The sequence below is a fragment of the Meriones unguiculatus genome, chromosome 1, assembly GCF_030254825.1.
Source record: "Meriones unguiculatus strain TT.TT164.6M chromosome 1, Bangor_MerUng_6.1, whole genome shotgun sequence".
In the NCBI taxonomy this organism is placed as follows: Eukaryota; Metazoa; Chordata; class Mammalia; order Rodentia; family Muridae; genus Meriones; species Meriones unguiculatus.
Window position 1 is genome coordinate 17,320,497 of NC_083349.1, and position 14,364 is coordinate 17,334,860.

Genomic DNA, 14,364 nt, shown 5'->3' on the forward strand with positions numbered 1-14,364 from the left:
CTAAAATCTACTGATAAAAAGAATCTTTATTAATGAATAGTGTTTATTCTGAGTTTCAACAACCATTCTGTCCCAACCCGGAAATGACCTGTCTCAACACCCGAAGAACGTGGGCTTTTCCTTCCTAAATCTCATACACGAATGGGCTGTAGGTACAGGAACTGTGCAGAGCTGCCCCGGCCTTTGGGAGGGCGGGGGGAATCACTGCGTGAGGGCGGGTGCAGAGGTTGCTGGGAGGGGACTCTTGGCTTCCTGCCAACACCGGAAGACAAGCATGCTCACTGCAGATGATGCTGTCCCACCATAGCAACTGTAGACATGGCCTAAGCTGGCCAAGGCCAGTCAGAGGACACGGGTTCAGGAGGGCAGCCGGACAGCAAGAGCCACAGAGAGATTATTCCTGAGGTAGAAACGGTGTGTGCAAGTCCAGCTTGAGCGGGAGCTGTTGCTGAAGAAACATGTCCGCAGGAGCGCTGGTATCTCCAAACTTCCACAAGCCTACGATGGCCCTGGGGTGCCGTAGCATTCACCTCTTCTGAATGGGGACCTTCAGAGGAACCTTTGGCGCACCAGCTCCCTGCCAAGAAGAAAAGGCAATTGATATTAAAGAACATCTGATCTGCTGTAAGAGGTACAACTGATTATTCCCGTATACAGGTCTTTAAATTTAGATCCTCACTTCCCCTAACAGCAGAATTTATGGCCCCATCTACACAAGATGACTGTGCTAACATTTCATTTACGGTGTAGACTTGCCATATAAGGACAATTGATAGGCCCTGAAAGCAGCAAGCACCAAAGCGTTCTGGCTGATTATAAAGCAGATATCAAGCCTGTTACTGAGGATTTTCCCCATTTTCTATTCAGATGTCAATAAACTTTAGCAGTTAACAAAACAAAAACACCCACTCATCCTCCAGAGCAGTGCTCACCTGAGTCACTCCAGTCCCAGGCTTGACTGGTGGTGTTGGGGGCGCAAAGGTTGGCTTGACCTGGAAGGAACCAGACACTGCTGATGAGGGGCATCTCCTAAGAGGCCAAACACTGTCCTCAGCTTTGTCCTCCTACGGCTGTTCTACTCAGCTCCAGACTAGTCGTGAAGGCTTCTGTCTTCACACAGCCCTGCAGGGAAGCCCTCCATGGCCGCACCACTCACACTCTAAAGCCTAAACCTGGCAGGATTCCTCTTGCTGCTTAGTTGTCCCGACCCCTCTTGCAGTCTTGCCAATAGCCCACATTACCCTGGGGCTCCTACATTAACATGGGTCTTTAGCAGCTCAGAAGGAAAAAAAAAATCACTACTAAAACACATTTCTTTGTATTTCCACCTTCCTAGAGAAGATGGTAATCTGGCACTGGTGAGCTTCAGCATATCTGGAAGAATTTGCCCAGCTTTCTTCCAGGGTGAGGCACATTTTGACCTTCCTCCTCATTCCAGCTTCTTTTAATCCTTGCCCAGAAATCTCTGTGCATTACCCTATTCTGCCAGTCAGGACTGCTCCTAGGATGTTTTGTTTTAAGATTTATTTATTTATTATTTATACAGCACACCAGAAAAGGGCACCAGATCTCACTATAGATGGTTGTGAGCCACCCTGTGGTTGCTGGGAGTTGGAACTCAGGACCTTTGGAAGAACAGCCAGTGTTCTTAACCTCTGAGCCATCTCTCCAGCCCAAGTTTTTCTTTTTTTCTTTTCTTCTTTCCTTGCTTTTCCTCCTCTGCCTTCTTTTTTGAGACAGGGTTTTTCTGTGTAGATCTGGCTATCCTGGATTCACTCTGTAGACAAGGCTGGCCTTGAATTTAGAGATAACTTTCTCTACCTCCTGAGTTCTGGGATTAAAGGAATTTTTCAGCTCTTTTTTATTTTCAGCTCTTTATATAAGCCTAAAATAAGTCCCTGGCCAGGCACAGTGGTATACATTTTTAATCCCAACACTCAGGAGGCTGAAGCAGGCAGATCTATGTGAGTCTGAGGCTAGCCTGATCTACATAGAGAGCTTCGGGCCAATCAAGGCTACATATTGAGACCCTAGCTCAAAAAAGAAAAAAGAAAGACAAATAAATAAATAAAATCACCCCTCCGACAAAAAGAAAAACAGAAAATCACAGGTGTCAGGGCTCACACCTTTAGTGCCAATACTCAGAAAGCTGACACAGGAAGACTACTATGAGTTTAAGGGACAGCCTGGGCTACATAGTGAGTTCCTTATCAACTTAGGCTATATGGTGAGACCTTATTTAAAAAAAAAAAAAAAAAAAAGACAAAACAAAACCCCAGGGGCCTGTATGATGGCTGAATGGGTTAAGACATTTGCTGTGCAAGCATGGTGATTTGAATTCAATCTCTGCAACATATATAAAAGTGGATGGAATGAACCAATGCCACAACGTTGTCCTCTGATATCCTCTTGTATGCTGTGGCATGCACGCACACACCACACACAAACACACGCACACACTCCACCTCCCACCCTAATAATAATAATAATAATAATAATAATAATAATAATAATAATAATCAGCAAGGGCCATTGAGATTGGTCATCCAGTAGAAGTGCTTACAGAACAAACCTGATGACCTGAGTTTGAGCCCCAGAACCCAAGTAAAAGTCAATTTTCCAAAGTGGTCCTCTGACCTCCACATGTGCACCATGGCACACATACCCACACACATCCTGCACATGATAATAATTTAAGTAAACCAAAAATGGAAGACAAATTAAATCATGATAGCAAAACGCAGTGACAATTGTTAGAGGTCAGGTGTCAAAGTTTCCAGAGATGTGGGATGTTAAGCGTTTCCAGATGACTTCGAGACATTCATTCATTTCTTTCCCTAGGCATCAATTCATTCAATACAAAGATAGCTCCCAGCAGAGAAATCATAGATATTCAGACCCCCATTTCATCTTGGTTACTTTCTATGATATTCTTTCTAAAAGTATCACCCACATCCACTTACATTCAAAAGAGAAGTAGACAAACTAACTGAGGGACACTCAGAAAATTGTGAACTAGCACTTTCGACATGAGAATTGTGGATTGAAAACTACAAGTGCCCAGAAGAGCAGATAAGATCCTCAATAAGGCCTAATACAGAACAAGGAACAAGAACTTACTCTTTAGGTCCCACACAAGCTACCCAAGTGGGATTTTCCTGGAGCCCACTACTTTGTGGCCTTCCCAGACTTCACTTGCTCACCAAAAACTCCCTTAGCCCTGCCTCAGAGGAGCACAGATGCCTGCCTGGGAGGATGGCCCGAGGCGGTCAGTGGGCAGCTGACCTGTGCAGTTAAAGCCTGTGTCAAAGCTCGGGGGCCATTTGGGGCTTGTTCTGCTGCTCCCTGGGACAGGCAAACCTATGCACACACACACAGGTTCTCCACCCATCCAGCCATGATTCGAGAGTAGCCACCTAGGGCTCAGGCTAGGGTAGTGTCCCATGCTGCTCTCACAGGTAGGAGCCCACTTTTAGGGCTAAGAAAAGGGGTTCCAGTTCACCTACAGATGAGGAGCCCTGCTGAGAAGGACTCTAACACTACGGGGACAAAAGGAATGGAATGACTCTCTGCCAAAGCTTTAGTCAGTGGCATTTTGGGACCTTCAAAACTCCAGTGGCCTCCTCCCAAAGGGATGTAGGATGGTTGGTCTCTGGAGCATAGGGCCATAGACTTGTTGGAGAGGATGGTCTCAGAGTTAAGGCTGTCCCCTTACCTGCTTGGGTTTCGGGAGGGGCTTAGTGGGTGGAACAGGTCCAAGCTGTTGGGAAAAAAAGAGAATCAGTAACCACAGACTAGACCAGTTCAGATTACGGCAGTACCTTCTCCCTCCCTGAAAATCAACCCTTAGGTTCAATTTAATATGCTGGCTAGGCAGGGCTAACTTATTTTCCCTGTGCAGAAGCTGTTTCCCTAGGGCTCCAGGGCCATAGAATCAGCCACCAGATACCACCTTCTAGGAGGTTTGTTTCCATGTCCCCGGAACACACATGGCTGTTTCCCAATATTTGGTACCTTTTGGGCGTAAACCGGAACTGGGAGTGCTGGACTGGACATGGCACCTGGAGGCTTCAGGAAACAGAGATGTGAGCATAGGCCCAAGAAGCAGTGCTAAGCCCCCAACCCATGCCCATCAGGTCCCCTGCTTTAGGACCCAAGGCTCTTACACTTCCCAGATGGTTACCCCCTGCCCTGCCCCACTTCCTGCTCACCCCAGGCTAGATGCATGGCCCACCACTTTCCCCAGCTACGTCATCACATTTAAGGAGCAGCAAGGGTGTTTTCTTCTCACAGCTCTGGGCTGAGAGCCCCAGAGCCCCCAAACCCATGAGTTCAAGTCCAAACTCCAAGTATAGATCCTTAGAAGACAGTTCTTGATTTAGTCCTTCCCCATCCCTTACGGTGATTATAATACTTCTCTGAGGCTCCAGGCTACTGCTCAAGATTTAATTTGTACAAAAAGGCTTCACTATCCCTAACTGACCCCTTCACTATCACTAATGGGTCCCCCCCTGGGGCGGAGGGATGGAGAGCCCCAGTTTTCCTCATTTCGGCCCCATGAACCTGACAGAAGACAGTACTTACTGCAGGGGGAGGCCTCTTTGGTGTCACTGTGGGTCTTGGGGGCTGGTTGGTAGAAGCCATCTCTGGAGGGCCTGGAGGCCTGCTCTTATCTGGCAGGCTGCTGTCCCCCGTGTAGAAAAGAGGGTTCGAGAGCCCTTTGGTAGGTTTGGGTGCCACACACCTGGGGAGAAAGAGACCAGCAATGGTGTAGTCACTTCTAGCCAGAGAATCCAGGACTTCTGGGCATGCCTTCCAACTCAGGCTGCCATCTGTGCCCTGGTACACCCCACATAGGATGCAAGCTATAGTCACAGGCACACGTGTGAGCATCGGAGGCCAGGGAGCAAGTCTCTTGACAGCTATGCTAGGAAAGTACTTGGAGGACCTGGGAAAAGCTGTCCTTTAACAGTCAGCTTGGGATTTAAGGTCTTGGTGTGGGGCAGAGTGGGAACATAGTGAGATATATGTGGCCATGGCTAGGTGTGGAGAGGCTATCTCAACTCTAGATTTATCATAACCCTATCTGTTGCCCACACTGTCCCCTTATAGCCTAGAAAGAGAAGAAGAAGAGGATAAGAAGAGGAGGGGAAGGGGCAGGAGGAGGAGGAGGAGGAAGAGGAAGAGGAACAAATTATGGGAATCTCCTGAGCTTCCCACCCAGGGCTGTCCAACCCCAAGTCCCCTTGAGTGCTTCTGCCTGGGCCTGCTGACAGCAGCAATGGTTTTTCTTTCTTAAATAGCAACAAAGCCATTTCCCGTATTGGAAGTATGTGTTTCACATGTAGATATATCACAACTGCCATGTCCTCACCTCCTCTGGACTTGTCTCGGGGTCTTTCGGTAGATGAGACTTGTCAGGATGACCACTGCAACCACGAGGATCACCACGACCACGATTACACTGACTATGAGGCTCCTAGATGCTGTGGGACGCATGGCCACATGATCATCCAGGACTGGGGAGGAGCTGAATCAAGAGCTGGGGAGGGCCCTTGGGAGATGCAGCCTTTCAGTCCCCCTTGACCACGTCCTGGGTCCCACACCCCACATATGGTCAAGTGCCTGAGGACTCCAGCAGAGGGCTCAGTACATTTCACCAGCTCTTCTGGCTCTCCAGCAATGGGTTAGAAGACGTGGCAGTGGTGAGTCCCAGCCCCACAGTGCCACCGTCGAGGCCTAGCCAGTTCCCCGAGGCTGTGTTGCTGTGGACAGCCGCAGGCTCAGTGGCCACTGGGAAGGAAGACACTGTGGGGGTTGTGGAGAGTGGCCCTAGATACCTGGGCCAAAGCTACCTAGGCTTGTTTTGAACAGGACACTGCCCCGTGTCACCTTTGAAGTGAGATATATGATCCCTCCTAACCACCTTCAAAGCCGGCACCCCACAAATACCAGCTCTTGTAGTCTTCAGGACCTTACCTGTTTGTTTTTCTGGTACCTCTGCCAGCCGCTCTGCACAGTAGGGTGGGGCCCAGCCCGCGTGGCAGTGGCACTCCCCCTTATGGTTGCATACCTGGCAGGGAGAAAGTTGGCCTCGAGGACAAGTACACCGTGTGGCAGCAGGGCAGGATACGGCATGCAGAGTCCCTTCCATCCACCCACGTATGTCAGCCTTGGGCTCCTAAAGAATTCTCCCCAGTGGCCACAAGCTCAGTGGAGGGCACTTGTCCCACCTCAGCCCCAGAGAGGCCTTGTGGTAACCTCCATCAGGAGGATATAGGCTTGTTCAAGCCCACATTACTGTACCCATAGCTCTTTCTGCCACAAGTTCTAACAGACAGGTAAATGGCGGCAACCACCCAGCTCAAGGGCACCAGACAGTGGGTATACCGGGACCTGAGTCCTGAGGCCGCACGTACCCCATGGTTGTTACACTTTGCAGAGCAGCTCTCAGATCTATATACACGGAGGCCCTGGCAGTGTCCGTTCATGCAAACCTGGAAGGTAGAAGGGGCTCTTGGGTAGCTGGCCTAGACCCAATCCCAACCCCATTATCCTCAAATCCAAAGGGAAGTTCAGGTCAGGTAGTATGATCACACTCCAGGATACCTATGCTGTCGCGCGCGCGCGTGTGTGTGTGTGTGTGCTTGTGTGGAGGGGGCTTCAGCCCTGAGGTGGTACAGCAATGGCTGATGCCTTGGTCACTGTGGGTATGGTGGTCTCTAGACAGGTGTCTGCACTCGCCAGGCTACCTTCCTTCTCATTCTGACCAGGGCATGACAGAGGCTCCATGCACATGCCTCCACCAGCTAACACTGTCTGTCTAGACATTAGCAGAGACTCATATGGGTGCATTTGTTTTTCAACAGCCCTGACTGGCTTTCAAGTGCTCCTCAGCTTACCTTCCCCTCCTCACACTTGGTGCCTGGGAGTACTGGCTCATAGATGCCAGTGTTGCTCTCTGTTTGGAGAGCATGGCAGGTTCCATACTGGGAGGAGAAAGTGCAGGAGGAACGTTCAAGTGGCTTCTGGCCTCCCTCACAGTACAGCACCCCACATCGGTTGATCCTGCAGACAGAGGGCAGCCTGTGGTTCCAGGTGTCCTGGGCATGTGCTCAGGTACCTGAGTGCTGCAAGAGACAGTCCTAGGACCTTTCCTTCCTCAAGGATGACAGGCTCAATCTGATGACTTGAAGCAGGGCAGGTTCAAGGAGAGCCACCTGCCTCCTTTTCGGGAAGTCTCTGTGGACCCACCTGGCCATTGAACACATGCTACATGCAGCTGCCAAACGTTTGGCCTTGACGCTTACCTGCCAGGGACTATTCTGCCATTGCAGCCCCGAGGGATGGTAAAGGTAAAGCAGGAGTCTGACGCAGCCCGGGCACCTGTGGGGCCAGGAGAAGTTAGCCTGGCTTAGGTCATAGACATTCTACAAGCTGGGCCTCATCCTCTGTACTCATGTTTGCCTCACCTGGCCCCCACAGATTCTGGCACTGCTGTGTCAATGTGGGGCAGCTCCCATCAAAGCAGTAGCCCCCCGGGCAGGGGGTGCCATTCTCTTGGAAAGCATCTTCAGGACATACTGGATTCTGGCCATCACAGAACTCCTCCAGGTCACAGTTGTCCTTCATGGGACGACACAGCTCGCCTGCTGGCTTCACCTGGTCCCACAGAGAAGTTTACTGTGGGGTAAGCCCACATGATGCCTTTACAGATGTCCCATTGCCTTAGGTTTAACTGGGGCAGATCCTGGGGGAAGTCCAACTTACCTTGCACTCATGACAGCAGGCACCATAGGCACACTCTGCCCCCTTGGCCAGCTGGCAAGTGGTGGCATTACAGCAGGGGTTCTTACATTCCTAGAAGGACAATGATTTGAGCAGCTATACCCAGACCTGGCTCCAGAGCAGACTGGTTTTGAGTGACCACTGGGCAAGAGACTGCAGCCAATTTATCTCCAACTCCCTTATAGGTTAGTAGGGGCTCAAAGGGAAATGTAATGACTTGTGATCCCAGGGGCCACATGTGGGGTGAGCACACAACACCAGGCCTGAGAGGCTAGCCTAATCAAATGAACCTTTGACTGAGGCCCCCACACTAAGGCAGAGGCTGACCAGCAAGGGGCAGGGTTGGGCTGAGACAGACCTGAGGTGTACCACAGTCACACTGCTCTCCGTGCTCCACAAATAGGTTTCCACACACAGGGCCGCCCACGAACCGGTTGACATCTGGGACATTGGTCAAGCAGCCTGTCTGGGGCTTTGCCACAAATGACTCTAGGTCAACCTGGCTACACCTGCTGAATATCCTGGGGAACTTGGAGCTAAGGGCAAGAGATCTCACCGTTAGGAAGAGCCACATGCCAGCCTGTCCCTTCCCACCCAACATGACCCACAGGGCCTTACCCAAAGCTTCCAGTCATGATGCAGCCACCACCGTCAAGTGGTACAGGACAGTAGCAGCCTGGAATGTTCTCATCATGGCTCATGCCCAGATTGTGGCCCAGCTCATGGGCCATGGTAGCTGCTACACCAACGGAGTGCGAGGTGTGGTCCTACAAGGATTTGTTCATTAGTATTATCTTGCTACCATCTACCCACATGCTCTCTGCCACCCCTAGGTGCCCATAGGCACGATACTGCTTCCTGCTAACAATCTAACATAAAACCAGGTTTCAAGTTCATCCCCAGAGTAGGTTGCTGCTTCATGGTGTCTTAGGGACCTAGGCTGACACTTTTGCCCCACAACTCAGGCTCTATGTTTGACTGTACTGCCACTAGACAGTTTGGCAAACTTGGGCGAGAGTTCCTTTTACCTGGTTCACAGCTCCTGAGTACCGGGAACACAGGGCAGACACCTTAGCCAGTCCAACAGTGGTCCCAATGAAATCAACCCCCCTAGAAACAGACATGACATGTATGTTCTTGACATGGTTCCTGGTCCTGCTTCATCCCTGCACAGCTTTGCTCGGGGGTTCTGCCTTGGAGGCCAGCCTGTACAGAGGCCAAATCTCTAGGGCTTGGCTCTGTCTCCCTGTGGCAGATGGGTGTGCCCACCCACTCACGTGATAAGTTGCACGTTGTCGTGTGGGTGCCCTCGCAAGTTCTGTTCCCTCCAGGACAAGAAGTTCTCCAGTGTAACATTGGCATAGCGGCTGATGTAGAACTTGTCCCTGTTCCATATCTCCAGGCCCACCAGGACCACACGGACATTGAGCACCTGATAAAGCTGCAGAATAGGAGAAGGCCCTTGGAGTCAATCCAGGAGTGTGGATGGACGGGGGCATTACATACATTTTGCCACTAGTAGGTCCTGAGCTCAGTAGAGAGCCCTGACCCAGCCCCCCTCTTGATTGGCTATCTTGCCCTTCCCACCCTAAACAGCTGCACCCTCTCTTCAAGTATCAGCACCACTAGAGCAACCCACCTTGTCCACATGGTTTACAACCTCTAGCACTCGCTGGCGCACAGCTTCTCTGCTCCCCAACATCTGGAACTAGAAATATAGGACTTTTAGGCTGGGGCTTGGCAACCTCATCCCACCTCATCCAGCCCACTCAGCCCCTGCATCCCATACCTCTTGGCTGTCCGTGACCACATACAACTCCACATAGCGGGTGTCTCTGGGTATTAGCCAGTTCTAGGGAAAGAAGCCAGTCAGAATTCTTGGCCTTGATCTCAACCTACCCCAGAGCCCAACTCTATGTTGGGAGGCAAAGTCTAGACATCTCCAATGCAGTGGGCTTTCTCTGTAGCTGCAGGGCTGAGTCAGACCCACCCACCGGGCATGGGGCCTGCTTCGGGCCTACAGAGAGCCATGCTTATATGTAAGCATGGGGTCTGTGACTGGACTGGTCAGCAGGGGATGCTGCTACTCACCCGGGGCTGAGACCTGTAGATTTCTAAGGCCCGGGGCCCCAGCTCATCCAGACTGGTTTCGCTGACTCCACAGGTCCCGGCCTTCTGTTGCAGATGATTTGCCTGGTACACTGCATGCTGCCCCTCTTCATCACCATCCAGAGGCTCAATTAAGTGGACAGTGGACCCAACTCGGAAGAAGCCCCTGAGGGAGAGAACCAGGTGAACACAGGTTATGGTCAGCTTGTTCCTACCTGCCCATCTATGAGGACAGGTGCTCCGTGCTTGCTGACTCAGAACAGCCACCTCCCACCCTTGTGGGAGACGACCAGGCTTGTGGGTACAGGAGGAGAGAAGGCACATGGTTTAGTACAGCCAGTAATTGCTAATGGAGCCTAAGCAAGAGCCCAAACCCTTCCAAACACAGAGCAGGAAAGACATTTTTTTTTCAAAGTCTCAGGCCGAGGCCCTTTTTTTCACTGCCTCAGTTTATCCTTATATAGAATGAGACTTCCTGCTTGGGTCTGCAGTACACACCTGAGGCCAGCACAGGTGCTAAGGCTGGCATCTGAGTCCTGGTACTCTTCCACATGGCCCTGGTAAAGGCAGTGGTCCTGAAAAAGAAGTGAGGGAGGGTCATAGGTCTTGCTGCCATGATCTCACTGGCCCTGGGAAGGTTGTGTTGGCTCCATACCTGTGTGTGCAGCTGCTCTGTCACCTCAGAGCCATTGGCAGCTGAGTAGGTCTCTGTGTAGCCTTTGCTCAGCAGGTCCCTGAAAGAGAATCACCGAAGTTCCCTGGTTCCACCTCGCACTGAGCAGCAACCAGAGGGCACCTGGGCCGGGATTCTGGCACACAGAAGCCTGTGTACTTCCCACTGGACTCAGGGACTACTCCAAGGGCCAGAATCTGCTTACCTATTCTTCCGAAGGTGCAGGGTGAAACTATGCTCTCTGGTCCCAAGAGCATAGCTCAGACTCTCTGGGTACAGGTCCTAGAAAGGGAACTCAGGGTGAGTGGCCTCAGCTTAAGGCCAGGGATTTGCAGAGCAGAGAGCCTTCCTAGGAGAGCTTGGGGATTCATTAGTTTCAGGCAGGGAAGCAGGTGGCTAGGACCAGGCTGAACTGTTTGGGAGGGACAGGGAAAGCAAGTCTCCCAGATGAAGCAGAAAACATAGAGTTCCATGGTCTCTTGAGCCATTTCCCCATCTGTTCACAAGGACAATGATGATGATGATGATGATGATGATGATGTTGATGATGTTGTTGATGATAACATTCCTTCCCAGAGAAAGCAGGGTAGGAGTGGCAACCATGGCAAGATTGCCACTAAATCCGGGGCAATATGGGGGTGGTCAAGTTGCACAGAGCTCCGTAGTTACCACTATTGTACAGCTGGCTATGATGTCCACCTCAAGATGCAGGGCAGGTGTGTGCTATCGACTCTATGACCCTTCACTCATACACCATTTGTACAACCAGCTAGCCCTAGGGACAGCATACAGCAGGAGAGACAAAAGCCCAGGAAGGGATGTTTCCTGAAGAGCCAAACAAGGACAGGGCTAGAAGTCTTCCTGGAGGTCTATAGGCGAGTCTCAATTCTCAGCCCCAGGAAGTCCCAGGCTGAAAGAACGTTCACATAGCTTTAGGGTGAGCAGCTGTTAGCTAATCTACTACAAACCGCTGCCAACTGAAACTGGGGAGTGGCCTGGGGCGGCACAGCTGCTGTACCTTTCCTGGATGAGAGGCCTCTCCAGGCTGGGCCAGTGGTCTCCAAAGGAGAAAGGCAGTAAGTGGGTTCTAGTGCCTACTTTTAAGGCTGTAGACTCTGGTTCACGGTGGTAGGGGGAGGAAGGAAGTTGTGAGCTCAAGAAGGAGGAACTATAGTCATGCCCAGAAGCACAGTCAGATTTAAGTTCCGGAGCTGTGCAGGGCAGCCCCTAAAGTCTACTGGTCCTTTTACAGAAATAGGTTATGTGGCCAGGCTAATAAGCAAACTTACCTCGTGGGAGGGCAGAGCTCTGCGGGAGCGGGATGCAGCTAGGCGCCGAGGCCATACCACCTCATACTGTTCCACATGGGGCAAAGGAGGTCCAGGGGCTACTACTACAGGAAGAAGAAATGGGGTCAGAGGCACAGCAGGGACTGCCCCCCTGAAGCAGTGTCTGGCCTATGTTTTCTCTCTTTCTGGGGGATCACTACATAGCTCAGTGCCAGCAATGGGATCTGGCCCCATGGTCCAGGGAAGAGCTTTGTGCCTAAAACACGACCGGATACACAGTACCCGGAAGGACTCCATCCACTCATCCCATCCTTCCCCAGTGGACCTACCCAGGGAGGACACAGAGGCCCTTTGGTCTGCCTGCCAGATATCTAGAGTTGACCTGATCTCATCTTTAGTTACATGGTCATATCTAATTGATGAAAAAAGCACCCCTTCCCTTATGCTTTTCTCTCCCAAACAAAAACTTCCTATTGAACAACAGATGAAGGACCCTCTGTTGGCAGGTCCAGTTTTAGAGACCACCTATCACAAAGAACTGTCCTTTTCAGCATAGACAAGACTGCAGCTGCTTTCTTCTTCTTTTGTTTTTCAAGACAGGGTTTCTCTGTGTAGCTGTCCTGAACTTGCTTTGTAGACCAGGCTGCCCTCAAATTCACAGAGATCCACAGGCTGCCTCTGCTTCCCTGAGTGCTGGGATTACGGGTGTGGGCCACTGAGCATGGCTACAGCCACAGCTTCTTAACCCCAGAGTTTCAGGACTGAGAGGTAAGAGAGACCCCTTCAGCCAGGGGCCTCCCAGAACAGAGGAAAACCAGTAGGTTCCAGTAGGTGGTAGGACCCCATGTCACTAAGGAGGTGGGACCACTGCACCTCTGGCTTTCTGCCCCTGCACAGCTAGGGGGCTCTGCATCCCCCAGGAGCCCACAGATGAACCTTGCTACCGGGGATCCTACAGCAGCCAGGAAAGCTGCCCTGTGGGTGCCACACCTAGTGCTGTCACTGTTCCCGTAACTACCTCAAGGGAAAAGTCCCAGGAGCCAACTTCTCTTACACTTCACTTTTGAAAAAAAAATCTCAACTCTGACCTTTTCTGTATCTACCTATTTTCTCCACACCGAGGGAACAACTCCAGGGAGGCAAGGTGACCTGACCATTGTAAGTGGCTACTAGGCAGACACCAAACCCTGAACTGGTTCCTTGAAGTCAAATAATCATCACTTACCTGGTGTCCATAGGACACTGAGTAGCCAGAGGCCAAGCATGATGGGATCTTGGGCACACTGATCCTAGAGGTTCCACAAAATACTGTCTTGAGCAGTACTGCTCTGGTACTTCTTTATGAGAGTCCTTCCTAGAAATCAGGACTGGCCAATCACTGGGCTTCGGGGTGGGGCTGGGCGGGGCTGGGCGGGGCCAGATGTGTACACCTCTGAACCAGCACTATGCTGGCAGCAACCTGACCCGAGGGCAGCCTGGAGTTACAGAGGCAAGTAGCCTCTGGGTAACTTTGTGTCTCCAGATGGTCTCCCATGATTTTAAACCAAATTAACAGGAATTAGAGATGATAAATGGACCAACTTGAGCAATTTTGCAATTCTATAAGCTCCCAGTCCTGGTGGGGAAACCATAGACTTTCCTCCCAGCCCTGCCAGAGTTTGGGAGTGCCAAGTGGGTGGAATCTAGGTGGAGGAAGATGACTTTTTGGAGGGGAAGTGACTTGTGAACCTGAAACTTCAGAAAGTGGGAACCCTTTATCTGCCTCTAACTGGAAGGTTTATTAGGCCAGTGCAAGAAGGGGCAGTGTGAGCCAGCCCGTGGAAGCTGATACTTCCAAAGCTCACGCCTAGTTCTACCAGGCTTCTGAGGCCTCACTGGGGAGGGAAAAAAGGGGAGAAATTAGAAAGTTGGGTGTCTAGGCCCAGGTGACCAAGTGACAATAAGCAGAAAGTCTATCTGACTGATCCCTGGAAGTTCTATCCTAACCTCCCGGAAGGGGTCCTGATGTACCAGGCTCCTTGTACAGGCCTGGATTCTGTCCTTCGTGTCCCAAGGGTAGGACTGTCCAAGAGCTAGGGCTTTCAGCACCCCTACCATAGCCTGGTTCTCCGCTTCTCTAGGTGGGTCTGTTACTATGGGAACCCAGGACTCTTGGGAATGTGGTCAAGCCTGTTTCTCATCTGTGCAATGTTCCCTACTAGAAGCCCTCCTTGTGGGCACAGGTGTGGTTAGACCTCACAGACCCACCCCACCAGGGGTAGTAACCTAAGGAGGGAGACACCTAGACTACCAGCTGGGTATGACCGCTCATCAGAAAGGGAAACTAGCAGGGCTGGGTTGGTGTCTTGGATCATATCTTGAGGACCGTACCTAAGGATTAAGCTGGGGCACAAATGACACTGTCACACCACTGCCCTTGTGAATGAGATAAGGTCATACATGCAGCAATAGCATAGGAATCTCACCAACAAACTGCTGCCTGAGGTATCAGCCTACAGTGCTTAG

General features: G+C 51.2%; 1 protein-coding gene across 4 annotated transcripts; it reads right to left on the bottom strand.

Moving 5' to 3' along the window:
• Nucleotide 1: 1 nt before the first annotated feature.
• Nucleotides 2–13,207, bottom strand: Adam8 (ADAM metallopeptidase domain 8). Of its 4 annotated transcripts, none has more exons than XM_021637832.2 (24): nt 13,085–13,207; nt 11,860–11,963; nt 10,776–10,852; nt 10,553–10,631; nt 10,396–10,472; nt 9,880–10,063; nt 9,578–9,640; nt 9,428–9,496; nt 9,066–9,229; nt 8,817–8,898; nt 8,407–8,555; nt 8,147–8,324; nt 7,771–7,860; nt 7,473–7,662; nt 7,311–7,386; nt 6,903–7,068; nt 6,420–6,497; nt 5,980–6,073; nt 5,375–5,486; nt 4,585–4,744; nt 4,015–4,068; nt 3,716–3,760; nt 933–992; nt 2–577 (listed from the first exon to the last, which is right to left on the bottom strand). In XM_021637832.2, exons 1-24 carry the CDS (start codon nt 13,122–13,124, stop codon nt 527–529), a joined length of 2,442 nt encoding a protein of 813 aa, XP_021493507.1. In that variant the 5' UTR covers nt 13,125–13,207; the 3' UTR covers nt 2–526. The 4 variants fall into 4 exon arrangements, 3 of the variants coding, with proteins under 3 accessions (XP_021493507.1, XP_060237904.1, XP_021493509.1); XM_060381921.1 differs by having other exon boundaries at nt 11,860–11,960; nt 13,085–13,188; XR_009591412.1 differs by lacking the exons at nt 2–577; nt 5,375–5,486 and having other exon boundaries at nt 952–992; nt 13,085–13,177.
• Nucleotides 13,208–14,364: the final 1,157 nt, after the last annotated feature.

Excerpts from the sequence above, each read along its gene's own strand:
- Adam8 (XM_021637832.2), bottom strand. The coding sequence starts at position 13,124 with ATGCTTGGCCTCTGGCTACTCAGTGTCCTATGGACACCAG. Across the intron at positions 10,064-10,395 it reads AGCACCTGTGCTGGCCTCAG|GGGCTTCTTCCGAGTTGGGT; the intron begins GTGTGTACTGCA and ends TCTCTCCCTCAG. Across the intron at positions 578-932 it reads CTGGGACTGGAGTGACTCAG|GGAGCTGGTGCGCCAAAGGT; the intron begins GTGAGCACTGCT and ends TCTTCTTGGCAG.